We start from the raw sequence: 18371 nt of genomic DNA on the forward strand, positions 1-18371 counted from the left end.
ACTACCACCTCCACTACCACCCCCACTACCACCTCTACTACCACCTCCACTACCACCTCCACTACCACCTCTATTACCACCTCCACTACCACCTCCATTATCACCCCCACTACCACCTCTACTACCACCTCCATTGTCACCCCCACTACCACCTCTACTACCACCTCTACTACCACCTCCACTACCTACCATCTCCACTAACACGCCCACTACCACCTCCACTACCACCTTCACTAACTACCACCTCCACTACCACCTCCACTACCACCTCCACTACCACCTTCACTAACTACCACCTCCACTACCACCTCCACTACCACCTCCACTACCACCTCCACTACCACCTCTACTACCACCTCCACTACCACCTCTACTACCACCTCCACTACCACCTCTACTACCACCTCCACTACCACCTCTACTACCACCTCCACTACCACCTCCACTACCACCTCCACTACCACCTCTACTACCACCTCTACTACCACCTCTACTACCACCTCCACTACCACCTCCACTACCACCTCTACTACCACCTCCACTACCACCTCCACTACCACCTCTACTACCACCTCTACTACCACCTCCACTACCACCTCCACTACCACCCCTACTACCACCTCCACTACCACCTCTACTACCACCTCTACTACCACCTCCACTACCACCTCTACTACCACCTCCACTACCTACCATCTCCACTACCACCTCCACTACCACCTCTACTACCACCTCTACTACCACCTCCACTACCACCTCCACTACCACCTCCACTACCACCCCCACTACCACCTCCACTACCACCTCTACTACCACCTCTACTACCACCTCCACTACCACCTCTACTACCACCTCTACTACCACCTCCACTACCACCTCCACTACCACCTCCACTACCACCTCTACTACCACCTCTACTACCACCTCCACTACCACCTCTACTACCACCTCTACTACCACCTCCACTACCACCTCCACTACCACCTCTACTACCACCTCCACTACCATCTCCACTACCACCTCTACTACCACCTCCACTACCATCTCCACTACCACCTCCACTACCACCTCCACTACCACCTCTACTACCACCTCTACTACCACCTCTACTACCACCTCCACTACCACCTCTACTACCACCTCCACTACCACCTCTACTACCACCTCCACTACCACCTCTACTACCACCTCTACTACCACCTCTACTACCACCTCCACTACCACCTCCACTACCACCTCTACTACCACCTCCACTACCACCTCTACTACCTAACACCTCCACTACCACCTCTACTACCACCTCCACTACCACCTCCACTACCACCTCCACTACCACCTCCACTACCACCTCTACTACCACCTCTACTACCACCTCCACTACCACCTCCACTACCACCTCCACTACCACCTCCACTACCACCTCCACTACCACCTCTACTACCACCTCTACTACCACCTCTACTACCACCTCCACTACCACCTCCACTACCACCTCCACTACCACCTCTACTACCACCTCTACTACCACCTCCACTACCACCTCCACTACCACCTCTACTACCACCTCTACTACCACCTCCACTACCACCTCCACTACCACCTCTATTACCACCTCCACTACCACCTCTACTATCACCCCTACTACCACCTCTACTATCACCCCTACTACCACCTCCACTACCACCTCTACTACCACCTCTACTACCACCTCCACTACCACCTCCACTACCACCTCTATTACCACCTCCACTACCACCTCCATTATCACCCCCACTACCACCTCTACTACCACCTCCATTGTCACCCCCACTACCACCTCTACTACCACCTCTACTACCACCTCCACTACCTACCATCTCCACTAACACGCCCACTACCACCTCCACTACCACCTTCACTAACTACCACCTCCACTACCACCTCCACTACCACCTCCACTACCACCTTCACTAACTACCACCTCCACTACCACCTCCACTACCACCTCCACTACCACCTCCACTACCACCTCTACTACCACCTCCACTACCACCTCTACTACCACCTCCACTACCACCTCTACTACCACCTCCACTACCACCTCTACTACCACCTCCACTACCACCTCCACTACCACCTCCACTACCACCTCTACTACCACCTCCACTACCACCTCTACTACCACCTCCACTACCACCTCTACTACCACCTCCACTACCACCTCCACTACCACCTCTACTACCACCTCCACTACCACCTCCACTACCACCTCTACTACCACCTCTACTACCACCTCCACTACCACCTCTACTACCACCTCTACTACCACCTCCACTACCACCTCCACTACCACCTCCACTACCACCTCTACTACCACCTCTACTACCACCTCTACTACCACCTCCACTACCACCTCCACTACCACCTCCACTACCACCTCTACTACCACCTCTACTACCACCCCTACTACCACCTCCACTACCACCTCTACTACCACCTCTACTACCACCTCCACTACCACCTCTACTACCCCCTCCACTACCACCTCCACTACCACCTCCACTACCACCTCTACTACCACCTCTACTACCACCTCCACTACCACCCCCACTACCACCTCTACTACCACCTCCACTACCTACCATCTCCACTACCACCTCTACTACCACCTCCACTACCACCTCTACTACCACCTCTACTACCACCTCCACTACCACCTCCACTACCACCTCCACTACCACCCCCACTACCACCTCCACTACCACCTCTACTACCACCTCTACTACCACCTCCACTACCATCTCCACTACCACCTCTACTACCACCTCCACTACCATCTCCACTACCACCTCTACTACCACCTCTACTACCACCTCCACTACCACCTCTACTACCACCTCTACTACCACCTCTACTACCACCTCCACTACCACCTCCACTACCACCTCCACTACCACCTCTACTACCACCTCTACTACCACCTCTACTACCACCTCCACTACCACCTCCACTACCACCTCCACTACCACCTCTACTACCACCTCTACTACCACCTCCACTACCACCTCTACTACCACCTCCACTACCACCTCTACTACCACCTCCACTACCACCTCTACTACCACCTCTACTACCACCTCCACTACCACCTCTACTACCACCTCCACTACCACCTCTACTACCACCTCCACTACCACCTCCACTACCACCTCTACTACCACCTCTACTACCACCTCCACTACCACCTCCACTACCACCTCTACTACCACCTCTACTACCACCTCTACTACCACCTCTACTACCACCTCTACTACCACCTCCACTACCACCTCCACTACCACCTCCACTACCACCTCTACTACCACCTCCACTACCACCTCTACTACCACCTCTACTACCACCTCCACTACCACCTCTACTACCACCTCTACTACTCCCTCTACTACCACCTCTACTACCACCTCTACTACCACCTCTACTACCACCTCCACTACCACCTCCACTACCACCTCTACTACCACCTCTACTACCACCTCTACTACCACCTCTACTACCACCTCCACTACCACCTCCACTACCACCTCTACTACCACCTCTACTACCACCTCTACTACCTACCATCTCCACTACCACCTCCACTACCACCTCCACTACCACCTCTACTACCACCTCTACTACCACCTCTACTACCACCTCCACTACCACCTCTACTACCTCCTCCACTACCACCTCCACTACCACCTCCACTACCACCTCTACTACCACCTCTACTACCACCTCCACTACCATCTCCACTACCACCTCCACTACCACCTCTACTACCACCTCTACTACCACCTCCACTACCTACCATCTCCACTACCACCTCCACTACCACCTCTACTACCACCTCCACTACCACCTCTACTACCACCTCTACTACCACCTCCACTACCACCTCTACTACCACCTCCACTACCACCTCTACTACCTAACACCTCCACTACCACCTCCACTACCACCTCCACTACCACCTCCACCTCCACTACCACCTCTACTACCACCTCCACTACCACCTCCACTACTTACCACCTCCACCACCACCCCCACTACCTACCACCTCCACTACCACCTCCACTCTGAGTATTATGCAGCTAATTTAAATAAATGTATATGTAAATGAAAAAAAAGGGCGTGGCAGTTTCTCTACCAGGAAGTGGTCTTGGTGACAAATAAATGCTTGCAATCAACTCAGAATCATGAAAAATTTCAAAATTTACTCAAGTCCAATTTAAGCATTTTCGAATTTTCGAAAATCGGTTATCGGTCCCCCTACTTTGAGCAGTTTTTTTTATGAGGTTTCCCACAGGAGTTGAATTTCAACCTTTTAGTACATGTTATTACACACCTTTAGAAACACATTGGTGAAGACATTTTTTGGTAACGATTTACTTCGCAGATTTTCATATGTTTCCCTTACTATTAGGGGTCTAGCTGGTGTGTATCTTATAAGCATGTCCACCATGTAATTGGGCGCGTCGCAGTGGAGTGATTTATAGACTAGTAAAAGGATCTTAAAGTCTATTCTACAACTGACAGGGAGCCAGTGTAGTGATCTCAAGACAGGTGTGATGTGCGCTCTTCGTTTGGTCCTAGTTAATATTAGTTTCAAAATGTAGATCTGGGTCAATTATGACACCAAGATTCCTAGCCTGACACTTAGTGTTAAGAGCTAGTGTTTTCAAATGTGCAGATAATTTCTCTCTCCCAGTTTTCTCGCCAATGATCAATACCTCTGTTTTTTCTTAATTGAGTTGGAGAAAATGTTGTGTCATCCAAATATTAATATCAGCAATACAATCTATCAGGTGGTCGATCATCTCGTAGTCGTTGGGAGTTACTGAGATATAAAGCTGAGTGTCGTCAGCATAGCTGTGGTAGTTAACGCTAGGCCTCTTGATAACAGAACTGAGGGGTAGCATGTATAGGCTAAAAAGCAATGGTCCTAAAATGGACCCCTGGGGAACTCCACAGGTTGCGCTATAATTTTTTGACTTATGGTCACCAAGGGCTACAAAGTAGTCTCGGTCAGCCAGGTAAGTCCTGAACCAGTTTAAGACCGGACCTGAGAGGCCAACCCAGTTTTCAAGTCTCTCAATAAGTATGGAATGGTCTTGGTGTAGTCTACGTGATACGCGGGACTATGCCGTATACCCACTAGGAGCGGCCAAGGATTTGCGTATACCCACTTAAAAATGCGCGAGGATACGTAACAGTGTTATATACAACAGATAGATCCGGTCCATTCATGTCTCTATTGGTCAGTTTGAGTTCCAGCCGTACAAATATCCATGATATACGCACGGGCCGGCTAACTGGAATCTTGACACATCTTGTATTACTCCGCGTTTGTATATTTTACCCGGCGTGCCTAACCACTCCGCTAGCTGTACCAAATACACACCTGTGCCGCACCATAACGCTTATTGTGACAGAACTTTCAAACTTCCCAGATATGAAGCGAAAGCAAACGAGACTTTTTGAGTGTTTTAGTAAGCCTTCCCCTGAAGCTACTGCCGCTTCTGGTGACAGTGACACTGACATGAATGTTACAGAAAAAGAGCCAGATGATGAGGCTAATGCTATCCAGCACCAACCTGATGCCATCGTAACGTCACCTGGTGGTAAGTGAAAGTACCATATGATATGCGTTATTATCATTAACGTAAACTGTAACAGCAGGGTATTATTGTTGGTATATTGAATTGTATCTAGAACTAGCTAGCTAACTTCACTAACGTTAGCTGCGTTAATATTCTCTGTATAGTTATTCTCTGTCAGAATAGTAGTGTGATGATGGATCAATGAATGCGGGGGAAGGGGAGAGAGAACTTAGATACTGTGTGTGTGCGCATGTGCGTGTGTGTCTGTGTGCAGTAGAAAACAAACAGAATATGATGTTTATATCTCCTTGTTTCAGACGATGAGACAACTGAGAACTCCTGGCCAGCCTTGTGGACTGAAAGTCAGGCTAAGGAATTTAAAACAAGGCATCCTTGGTTACAGTGGAGGGACAGAAAATTAGGTAATATCAGCACACATGAAAAGGCAAAGCTGATATAAACAATTGAAATTCATAAAGTCAATGACTATGCAAATGAGAGTTAATTCAGGGTCATCTTTAATGTGCATTAATTTAAGACATTTACCATTCAATTACTATATTGTAATGTTAGTTATCAATAGTTGTCAGATAATTAGCTATTGAAAGAGTGTAATGTTCATGTACATCCCTTGCAGCACTGCCGAATGTGAAAGGGGCTTCAGTCTCATGAACAATATATGCACGGACAAGAGATCTACACTGTTGTTGTCCAATGTCAGTCATTTGATGATGATCAGCATCAATGGGCCCCCTGTAAGACTTTTTGAGCCAAGGAATTACATCACAACATGGTTGAGAAGCCATCGTTCTGCCACACAAGCAAGGAGGCAATGCAAACCTCAGATGGCCGAGTACAAGCATATTTGGAAAGCTTTGTAGACTACCAGGCTGTTTGTTTTTTTCTTATTTGAAGCGTTTGACTTGTAGCAGTTCTTGTAGCAGTTCTTGTGGCAGTTCTTGTAGCAGTTCTTGTAGCAGTTCTTGTGGCAGTTCTTGTAGCAGTTCTTGTGGCAGTTCTTGTAACAGTTCTTTCTTTCTTGCATTTAAGCTGAGAGTACATAGTGATGGTGATTAACACTAAACAGTAGAAAAACAGTCCACCCCCCTGCTGTAAATGCCATTGGTTGTTAAAGTCTTGTTTTGTTTATAATAAATTGAAATGTTTGTAAACACATAACCAGTCGTTCAGAATGCTCTCATATATGTGTAGATGCATACTGTATGCATAAGTGAGTATGGTGGTGCTTATGGGGTGTCGCTACGGGACGGGTGTCGCTCCAGGACACGTCGCTCTGGGACGGGTGAGCATGAAGCTGGGAGGGGAAAATCACAGTATACCCACTAGAAAAAACTAGACTACACCACTGGGTCTACCGTATCAAAGGCTGCACTTAAGTCTAAGGTGTTTTTTATTGGTTTTTATAAAAACGCAACACCGTGTATACAATCAATTAATCAAACAATCAGACATTTAAGACATTACATTCAACAACAACCAACATTAAACATGCACTTAAGTCTAAGTCAAGAGTACACGAATCGAGAGTTTTTTCGAGTCTGCATTAATCCTAAGGTCATTAGTTACCTTAAGCAAAGCGGTTTCTGTGCTGTGGTATGATCGGAAACCTGACTGAAGTGGGTCATACCTATTATTTAAGACTAAATTCATGAAGCTGTTTGTACGCTGCCTTTTCTAAAATGTTGCTTAGAAAAGTGAGATTGGATATTGGTCTACAGTTTTTGGGATCAGAAGGATCTTTGTTACTTTTCTTCAGGGTGGGTCTAACCAGGGAAGTTTTAAGCGCCGCTGGAAATATCCCTTTAAGTAGGGAGTGATTTACAATGCCTTTGAACATTCATGCAATACGATGTACTCACAATAAAATAAATACAAACAAGAGAGGATGGTAACTGCAAAGGTAATTCATCAATAGTATTACAGTGATACACAATAACACTACTTCCATCAGTGGACAGTTGACATTAATTAAGTTAGATGATCAAAGTAACGCATGCGTGGTTTTGCTTCGTCGCGGCTCGACACTGCCCCCTAGCGTCCATACCAGTGACAACCTATATTATATCGGAACGAGAAACCGTCAGTGAGAACCATTGCCCCAACATACGGTACCCTCGCTCGCCCTTTGGCTAGTTAAGACTATACTTTCAGGGATCATTTCTATAGTTCTTGACTTGTGAAATGTGTTTCTAAAGTGTTTGGTCTCGCTACCCACGAGGATGAGACCTGATATTCCCTTCTGAGCGTGAAGCGGGTACTGAGTAATGATTCACTTCATACGCTCTTTGCCATTGATGACCGTTCTTTGCTTCCTTGTGGAGCATTGAGGGTGGGAATATGATCAGAGTGGTGTACTTAAACTGTTAAAAAAATAAAGCATAATCTAGAGCACCGTAGACGACTGCAATACGGACATTCATCTTGCATACACCATGGTGTTTTTTTTGGGGGCCTAGTTGTGCAGTGCAATATAGTTCTTATTTCGATTCAACAATACCTCCAATGGGATACAATTGTTGCCCTTAAATGGGCTTTACATTTACATTTTGGCATTTAGCAGATGCCTTATTCCAAAGCGATTTACAATCAAAACATTTGAATACTAAGGAAAAACCTTCTATCGCCTTCTTCTAAAACTTTTTTTTTTTTACACTGGAGAAACAGAAACAGTACAAGGGGGGCAATAGACGTTCTTAGGGATACAGTAGGGGGGAAAGCGGGTGTCTTTAGGAGACGTAGTGGTGAGGGGCAGAAGATGTCTCAGCCTGCCATCTGGTGGTGGTGTAAGGTATTCATCCCTAAGAGGTTGTCACCAGAAATGGGAGGTGAGTCCACTCCCCTAGAACATCCCTGGCAGTGACATGTTTATATGCAAACCAAGTGTCGGGTAGGGTCATTTTAGAAGGAGGTTTTCCGGACCACAACAGCGTTTGTAAATGAAATGAGAGAGAGAGAGAGAGAGAGAGAGAGACTGAGGGAGAGGGAGAGAGAGAGAGGGAGGGAGAGAGAGTGAGGGAGGGAGAGAGAGTGTCTGTGTGGGGTGGCAAGACACAGGAGAGAGAGACAGAGGGAGAGAGAGAGGGAGAAAAAATATTCCATGAATATGGTGGACACTCTCTCTAGCCATGCTTGAACTGCACTCCAATGCTTTTTTGGGGGGGGGGGGAGCATCGGAATAATCTATGCCGTTGGCAGTCACAATGCTGGAAGAAGGACAGATTACTTAAACATAAAATAAATGTTTGAGGTCTTTAGGAGGGACGGTCCAGATGTAGCCTGAAGAGATGGGCCTTCAACCTACGGCGGAAGATGGGCAACGACTCTGTAGTCTGTTTCCACGGTGTCACTACATCGTCCCTGCGACCTCGGTCATCGTCATCTACGTCTGCTCCCAACAAGACGCCTACGTGTCTTCCACTAACCTGCCTGTGCGGCTCTCCTGCTGCTCTTCTATGGGTGAGTGATACACATGAGCTCAACACAACAACAACGGGAGAGGGGGGGGGCGCTTGGTGGTGGGGCTGCCCCGCCTATTCAATGTGAGAGGAAACACTGGCCCACACCACATCAGACAACTCCCCAAGGATGAGCAGTTGAATTGATTCTAATTGTTAACTGTGTAGAGGAGGGAGACATGTTATAAAATTTAGAACAGAACAAAACAGTCTTAATAGTCTAAAGTCGTCTTACCGGCTGCAGTGACACAATCACCTGCTTAGTAACCCAAAGAAGTGTATATAATTGACCTATAGCAGCACACTAGACTGACAACACCTTCTGATGTTTGACCCTCTGTGTGACAGGAAATTGGCGGGATTAACAACCCGTATATTAAGCTTGGGCCAACGTTTCAGTTTGGGCTGCTCTTTTACTGTTCTTTCATCTTGTACTAGGAATACATCAGAGAACTTCAACTGCAATAAAAGTCTCCAAATCAAGGTGTTGTAGTTTATTTATGTCTTTTGGGATTTGTGAGGATTGTATCTGAAAGGCCTCCTATTATTGATGAATTTATCCAGCTGTGTAGCAGCACAGTAACATTCCACTCCAAAGCAGTGGGATCATCAGCGCCCTCTTGTGGACAACATTGCAACCTGCAACCTGCCACCTGGGTACACTGATACTGGAGCTACAAGGAGGAAACTAGACCTCTCAAACAGTCTGGATAGAATAACGGGGTGACATAAGTTTAATTCCATGAATATAGCAGGAATACAATTACCATTTTAGAACAGGAAGAATGGTTGAACTGACTCATATTTGGAGAAAAGGTGTATACTGTCAGGCTGTAGAGCAATTATAATAATAACACGTTTTCACATGAATGTTTGGCAGACTTTTGGCAATGTTTTGTTGATAGCAAAACATATCTAATATTGATAATGTGACTCCAATGTAATTATCACTATGTGCTAAGAATTGTTGAGTGTGTGCTTATTTAGTGCAATAAAGATCAAATAGAATGAATGAAATGAGGCTTTAATATTACTGATTCTGATACTGATACAACTATTACAAGGTGAATACTTCATAGAGAAATGTTAGATTCTTATAGAGAGAGAGAGAGAGATGACCAATGGTCATTCAAAATAATTCTACTCACTCATCTTACTAACAATATGTTGTGGCATAATTGTAATGCTGTTGAAACACTGCTTTGGCTTTGAAATGAAAATAGTAGTGACATAGTACATTTCCTGATCAATCCAGGACAGCACTTACTCACAAACAGTCATGGAATTTACCAGTAGGCCTAGTATGGACACATTTAATCCCAGTTTTATTCCTCCTTGTTTAATGATGCAGGGTTCATGATGAAGTGTCTCACGTTCATTACAGGTGACTGCTTTATGACAGAAAGCAAACCACCAGCCTTGGCCGACAAGTGTAGATTCTTCACTCACTGAGCTCAGAGAATACTGTAATTCCTTCCATTCCGTACATTGCCGTAAAACTCAGATTATGTACTAATATACTGTATATTCCAGGATATTTGGTCATTTTAGTAAATTTTCCAGGTTTTCCATAAGTGGAAATCTAGTCTCTGAATTTCCAGGTTTTCCAGGACGAGTGGGAACCCTGATATTTGTGGGAACAGGAGGGAGGGAGTCCTACGTAACGTTGGGGTACAAGAGAATCAGGGAGGTGGGGATAGGAGCTGGTTGTTCATGTTCATGTTGTATGTCTACTCATGCTTACACTGGAACATTTGGTATCAACAGAATGGAAAAGAAAAAAGTCCAAAGTTCCATCGTTTTATTCATTCAAAGTTAATACAGTAGTTAACAGTTTAATCACATGGAGATCATGAAGGGACTAACGACCCCAGAATCAAAACACAAGTCAAGCCAACGTGCTTACGGAGGTAAAAATAAAGATTTGGAAAAACACATTAAGAGTGCAGTAAGTTTGCCCAACAGCCCCATAAGAGGAAACAATCCTGTCCAGGAAAACAACCCTAAACCTACCGTCTCCATGGAGACTAAAACAAACCTACCGTCTCCATGGAGACTAAAACAACCCTAAACCTACCGTTTCCCTGGAGACTGTACACCTGAAAGGACTGGATAGGTGTAAGAAATATGAAGAAAGTCATCTTTCCTCTCACTTCCACCCGCCCAGGCCTTTCACATCTACGCTAGTATCTGGGGCAGAGTCTAGGTGGGGTTGTTTCTGGACAGGGCCTTGGTCTAGCAGCCAAAGGTGACGCAGACATCACCGGCAGCCCTAAACATGTTTTGTAGTTCTACCGTAGTCGTTCTATCGTAGTACTGGAGTTTTTTAGAGTTCAAAAGGTCAAGTGCAGGGAAAGCGTAGGAGCCGCAGGGGGGAATAAGGCAAAACTAGAAAAACAAAAATAAAACGATTAAAAATGACAAAACCAATTCCCAAACTGATCCCATCCATAACCGGAACAACAGGACTAAGGCCATTCTTAACAGTCGTTTGTACTCGACTCGATTCAAACCAACGTTCGCAACAAGTTTATTGATAACACAGCAGCGTCGAGACCCCCCCCCCCACCCCACCCTAAACCCCCAGAAATCAGCAATAGATCATACAACACATTCAGGAATCAACATAACAACAAGGGTTGATTAAGTTTGACAGTTTCTGTTGTTTTAGAACTGTGTGTTTCTTGGAGCTAAGCGGTCACTGGTACCTCCCTGGTACACTTCCCCCTGCCAGCCATTGCTACTGTAGAGCCTTCTGAGACGGACCAATGAGAACCCGGGACGTGGCTTCTGGTACTGTTGTCATGACGTCCGCTTGTTGTTGTTGTTGTTGCTGCTGCGGTGTTCACGTCAGACGCTGGTCGTTGAACAACAACACCTCAAACGAGACGCTCTTCATGCACTCTGAGCTCCTATGGTTTCTGGGAGAGAGGAGGAGGAGGAGGGGGAGGAGGGAGAGGGGGAAGAGGAGGGGGAGGAGGGAGAGGGGGAAGAGGAGGAGGAGGGAGAAGGGGAAGAGGAGGAGGAGAGGATAAAAACAAGATGAGGCAGGTCAGTCTGGGACAGCACAGCCTGATAGAACAGAACACATTCTCTGCACCTCTCCCTGAGCATGCTTCTCCAATGTTGCCTTTGTTGAAAAAGCCCACAAGGGAAGTTACGCAGTGGGCCCATGTGATTCAGCAAAAAGTGCAGAACAAGCCGTAACAACCTGTATACACATGTAGGTTAATCACATCCAGACCTACCAGACTCTGAGTGTATGTAGGTTAATGACTGTGTCTCTGAGTGTATATACATGGAGGTTAATGACTGTGTCTCTGAGTGTATATACATGGAGGTTAATGACATCCTACCAGGCTCTTTGAGTGTGTGCGCGTGGCCCACCAGGCCAGTCAGACTCTCAGGGTTTCCATTCAGGATCTCAGAGGAGAGGTTGTTGTTCTGCTGCTCCTCCACAATACGCTTCTGGAGCTCCTCCTGTACAACACACACACACACACACACACACACACACACATAAATACACACATACATACACCAGGGTTTCCGTTAACCGGTAATTACCGGTCTTTGTCCGGTAAAATTTGTTGAAGTCCGACAAATTGAAAACTCGTCGGACATAAATGTCCGGTGAAAATAATTCCCTCTAAGCACAATTTGAATACAATTCGCCAAAGTTCACATTCTGATTCCTTCTATTTTAAAAAAGACGAATATATAGGCTATGTATTTCTTTTATTATGATATGATTTGACACCGGCATGATGATGACTCCTAATGTGTAGGCTGCCTATGCGAAACAGCGGTTGTTTCCGGTGTGCGCTATAACTCGTGCACAATCGAGTCGAGGCAGAGAGGAGGATAGCGATGTTTCTCTCTGTGATAGTGTGATTATGCAAGCCTTTTCTGAAAGGGATGAGAACCCGATTGTTTCAGCTTCTCCCAGGGAGAAAGTGGTAGAGTTACCATCCTCCCCGAGTCCTACCATACCATCCGCTGACAGCCTATCTCTGCCTGTAACCGGCGAGCGATTGCGTGTCGCTCAAGTAGCTGATCAGTCATTAAACAAATGTTTTTTACATGCAGCTAGTGAGGAATCTGAAATAGGGGGCAACGTAGTTTATTTCCTTAACGATGGGATATTAATGCGTAAATGGTCTCCTCCTAATGCAAATGGTTGTGAGTGGAATACTGTAAAACAAGTGGTTGTGCCTGTGGGTTATAGACAACAGGTGTTATCTGTAGCACATGAGAGCCAGTGGTCAGGACATTTAGGTATAACTAAAACTTATCAGCTGATATTGAAACATTTCTTTTGGCCCGGACTGAAGGCGGATGTTGCCAAGCACTGCCGTCTGCCGCTGTTGCCATACTTGTCAGATGGCGGGTAAGCCTAATCAATCCATTCCACCCGCACCATTGCATCCCATTCCTGCTATAGGGGAGCCATTTGAACGTGTAATAATTGATTGTGTTGGACCTTTGCCTAGGACTAAAAGTGGAAGTCAGTATTTGCTCACTATTATGTGCGCTGCTACTCGTTTTCCCGAAGCTGTTCCGTTGCGTAACATATCAGCCAGCTCAGTGGTGAAAGCTTTAACAACGTTTTTTTCCACATTCGGTCTTCCTCTTGTTATACAATCTGACCAGGGCACTAACTTTCAGTCTAAGCTTTTCAAACAAGCCCTAAGAACGTTAGGGGTACGATGTCACGCCAGAAGCCTACATGCTTGCACTGTTCAATAAAATGTTATACATCTAGACATTGTGGTATTTCTTTATATACGTATCCCAGCCTGCCTATTGTTTCTCAATAAACAGTTATGTTCTCCTCATTGTCATACTCCCGAGTCCGATTAAGTATGATTTGACAGGCAGCTAAACGAAATGCCTTCCCAACCAGCGAGACCTGGTTATAGAAATGACGTTGTTTTATTGATAAAAAAAGGGTAAAACTGGAAAGAGAAAATAGAAAACTCACATTAATCCCAAACAATTTAACAAACTTCAGTTAACGTAATGTGGAGTCCGTTCATTGATCGATGCTGTCTGTTCAGTTCCCAGTGAGGCGCCCGTTCAGCGCTGGACATAATGGCATAGCGCGCATGCGAATCATGTTATATTATTATATATTATATAGCTCGCATCTAATCGTATCGGATGAGAAATAGACATTAAATGGCATATATAGGCCGCTACACAACAGTAATCACCGCGACAAACAGCTATATTAGATTTGAGATTTTTTTTAATATTATTTATTTTTTTTTATTTTTTTATTATATTTGAATATGATGACCGGAATATATCACGTTTGTCCGGTAAATCGAAATCTTCCCGGACACGATGTCCGGCGGCAATTTTTTCTAACGGAAACCCTGACATACACACACACACACTCTCTCATATAACTGTTGCATGTCTCCAGACGACAGGTGAGGGAGTGGTTGTGATGGGAGCTGGGTACCTGATGCATGACTTTGAGCTGGAGAGGAAGGTCCTCCACCTTGACAAAGTCCTCCTCGTCAGACCTCTGGCTGGTGTTGCCAGAGCCCACCTCCTGAGGGAACCAGCACAGCTACAGTGAGTGGACAAGCATGAGACTAACAGCTGCATGTGCAGGGGGCTCGGCAGGAGCTCAGATGTAGTGGTGCCAGATTCCAGAAGTGTGTAGTATGTAGTGGAGTGTAGAAGTGTGTAGTATGTAGTGGTGGTAGTGGAGTGTAGAAGTGTGTAGTATGTAGTGGTGGTAGTGTACAGGTAGTGGAGTGCAGAAGTGCGTGGTATGTACAGGTAGTGGAGTGTAGAAGTGTGTAGTATGTAGTGGTGGTATGTACAGGTAGTGGAGTGTAGAAGTGTGTAGTATGTAGTGGTGGTAGTGTACAGGTAGTGGAGTGCAGAAGTGCGTGGTATGTACAGGTAGTGGAGTGTAGAAGTGTGTAGTATGTAGTGGTGGTATGTACAGGTAGTGGAGTGTAGAAGTGTGTAGTATGTAGTGGTGGTATGTACAGGTAGTGGAGTGCAGAAGTGCGTAGTATGTAGTGGTGGTATGTACAGGTAGTGGAGTGTAGAAGTGTGTAGTATGTAGTGGTGGTATGTACAGGTAGTGGAGTGTAGAAGTGCGTGGTATGTAGTGGTGGTATGTACAGGTAGTGGAGTGTAGAAGTGCGTAGTATGTAGTGGTGGTATGTACAGGTAGTGGAGTGTAGAAGTGCGTGGTATGTACAGGAGTCTTACATCCACGTTGATCATGACAGGGGACTCTGTGTCGGGGCTGCTGGTGGACCTCTGGGAGCCGTCCTGGGGGGTGGTGGTGGTGTTGAGGGGGGCGGGGGCCGAGGCCGCTCCTGTCTCCCCCTCCCCCTCGGGACCGCCGCGCTGCTCGCCCTCTCCCTCTCCCTCTCCCCCCTCCCTCTCCTCCTCCGGGGAGTCCACCACCTCGATGGACTCTGACTTACTGCTCTTCACTACGGGGGGGAGGGGGGAGAAGGGAGGAGAGAAGGGGAGAAGGAGAAGGGGAGAAGGGAGGAGGAGGAGGGGAGAAGGGAGAAGGAGGAGGAGGAGGGGAGAAGGTAGGAGGGAGGGAAGAGGGGAGACAAAAAGGTGAGAGAGCAGAGAGGGAGACAGAACAGAGGTTATTAGACTATGGGACAGGCGCGGCAGGCAGCAGGCGCAGCAGGCCTCCATCCCAGCGTCCAGGGAGGTGCGTCTCACCATCGTTGCTCTCTGAGCTCTCCTGGTCCTGGTCTGACTTGGTTTCTCTGCTCCCGTTGGGCGGCGCCCCGGTGACCCCCTGGAATTAAATCCAAACAACACATTCAACTCTACGGGTGTAATACGAGATAATAAATACAGGCTTTAAAGTGTGTGTGTGTGTGTGTGTGTGCGCTGCCCTGACCTGCTGCTCTCCCGGGTCGTTGCTGGCCTGCAGGGAGGTCTGGACGTCGGCGGGCGTGGCCTCAAACTCCTCCATCTCCTCCACCTCGTTCTCATCCTCCCCGCTGCCGTAGTTGGTCAGGGCCTGCGTCTCCGCCTTGGACAGGCCTGGGGGAGGAGGAATACACACACACAGACAGACACAGACACAGACACAGACACACACACAGACACAGACACACACAGACACACACACAGACACACACACACACAGACAGACACACAGACAGACACACACACACACACACACACAGACACACACACACCAATAAGTAAGGGTTGCCGTGCATTCCACATCAGATGTCTTTGAGAAGGTACTAGATATGAACGTGTGAACGTTCAGGGGCCAGTTGTTAAAGCAGCCACGGCCTTTTGACTTCAACAAGAGGACTGACTCACTGATGGATAGAGGAAGGCCCTCTTCATCTTCCTCTTCTTCCTCCTCCTCCTCTTCCTCCTCGGAGGCGTGGCTGCTCCTGCTGTCCTTCCTGTCTGCGTGCTGCCCTCCGTCTGGGAGGAGAGTCTGTCCCAGCTGCTCCATCTCATCCTGGTCCTCAAACACAGAGACAACGTTGTCATGGTAACATGTACCCAGATGTTTCTACAGATGTTCCTACTGTGCTCTAAAGCTACATCCCATTCCCTTGAAGTGCGTCCATTTTCCTCCTTTGTGAATTGTGCAGGCATGTTTTTAAAGTGTTTTAAATAAAAGGTTGATTTGAATCCGATGTTCAGACACTGCAGCTGAGGGAAAGGCATTGGGGAAAAGATCAGAGCTACGACGCCGTTCCCACCCAGGTGTGACAGACACACACACTTCCCCTGTGAACCACCCAGGTGTGACAGACACACACACTTCCCCTGTGAACCACCCAGGTGTGACAGACACACACACTTCCCCTGTGAACCACCCAGGTGTGACAGACACACACACTTCCCCTGTGAACCACCCAGGTGTGACAGACACACACACTTCCCCTGTGAACCACCTGAACGCTCCTTACTTTGTCCTCGTCAGGATACGCCGGAGAAAAGGACTTTTCACCTTCTGTGGACTTCTTGTCCTGGAGGGGGGGGGAGTGAAGAGAACCATGTTACATAACGCCAATCCATCAGCGCACACACTCTTCTCCTTCCAGAGCTTCATTTGGGGTCTTTGATGAATGACGTGCTAACAGGCTCCTACCTCGGGGGTGTGTGTGTGCTAACGGGCTCCTACCTCGGGGGTGTGTGTGTGCTAACAGGCTCCTACCTCGGGGGTGTGTGTGTGCTGGGCCGGGCTCCTCTTCCTGTGTCTGGTGTTAGCGGAGGCATTAGCGGAGGTGCTAGCGGGGCCCCGGCTGCTGTCCAGGTCCTGCATCAGCCTGAAGAAGGCCAGCTCGTTGAACAGGATCTCAGAGATCGCCACCAGCAGGTCCTCTCCACAGTCCTTCAGGGTACGCCCCGTAAACTTACTCAGAGAGTCCTGGGGGGGGGGGGGGTCATATTACTCTGCACAATACACACATACAAACACAGAGAGAGAGAGAGAGAGAGAGAGAGAGGGGGGGGGGGGGGGCAGCGACAGAGAGAGAGAGAGAGAGAGAGGGGGGGACAGAGAGAGAGAGAGAGAAAGAAAACACGAAAAGTCGACTACTGCCGATAACTGCTGTTTCACATCTGTACTGCGAGTGCTGTGTGTATCTGCCTGGCTGTAGGGCTTCCACCCTGTCAGCCTCCCAGCTGGGGGTGGGAGACCCTGTACCTGGGGGTGGTAGACCTTGTACCTGGGGGTGGTAGACCCTGTACCTGGGGGTGGGAGACCCTGTACCTGGGGGTGGGAGACCCTGTACCTGGGGGTGGTAGTAGACCCTGCACCTGGGGGTGGGAGACCCTGTACCTGGGGGTGGGAGACCCTGTACCTGGGGGTGGTAGACCCTGCACCTGGGGGTGGTAGACCCTGTACCTGGGGGTGGGAGACCCTGTACCTGGGGGTGGTAGTAGACCCTGCACCTGGGGGTGGGAGACCCTGTACCTGGGGGTGGGAGACCCTGTACCTGGGGGTGGTAGTAGACCCTGTACCTGGGGGTGGGAGACCCTGTACCTGGGGGTGGTAGTAGACCCTGCACCTGGGGGTGGGAGACCCTGTACCTGGGGGTGGGAGACCCTGTACCTGGGGGTGGGAGACCCTGTACCTGGGGGTGGTAGACCCTGTACCTGGGGGTGGTAGACCCTGTACCTGGGGGTGGGAGACCCTGTACCTGGGGGTGGGAGACCCTGTACCTGGGGGTGGGAGACCCTGTACCTGGGGGTGGTAGACCCTGTACCTGGGGGTGGGAGACCCTGTACCTGGGGG

General features: G+C 48.0%; 1 protein-coding gene across 1 annotated transcript in view; it reads right to left on the reverse strand.

The window, feature by feature from the left end:
• Positions 1-11649: 11649 nt before the first annotated feature.
• Positions 11650-18371, reverse strand: part of pcm1 (pericentriolar material 1) — a 36986-nt gene continuing 30264 nt past the window's right edge. Inside the window, exons 33-41 of the mRNA XM_080534636.1 lie at positions 17289-17501; positions 17041-17100; positions 16436-16589; positions 15999-16144; positions 15815-15893; positions 15338-15567; positions 14568-14660; positions 12454-12577; positions 11650-12018 (exon numbers count right to left, since the gene is read on the reverse strand). Of these exons, the coding sequence (XP_080390762.1) occupies positions 11993-12018; positions 12454-12577; positions 14568-14660; positions 15338-15567; positions 15815-15893; positions 15999-16144; positions 16436-16589; positions 17041-17100; positions 17289-17501 (1125 nt within the window). The 3' untranslated portion in view covers positions 11650-11992. The remainder of the gene's footprint in view (positions 12019-12453; positions 12578-14567; positions 14661-15337; positions 15568-15814; positions 15894-15998; positions 16145-16435; positions 16590-17040; positions 17101-17288; positions 17502-18371) is intronic.

This window comes from Nansenia antarctica, assembly GCF_963989245.1.
Source record: "Nansenia antarctica genome assembly, chromosome: 6".
Lineage (NCBI taxonomy): Eukaryota > Metazoa > Chordata > Actinopteri > Argentiniformes > Microstomatidae > Nansenia > Nansenia antarctica.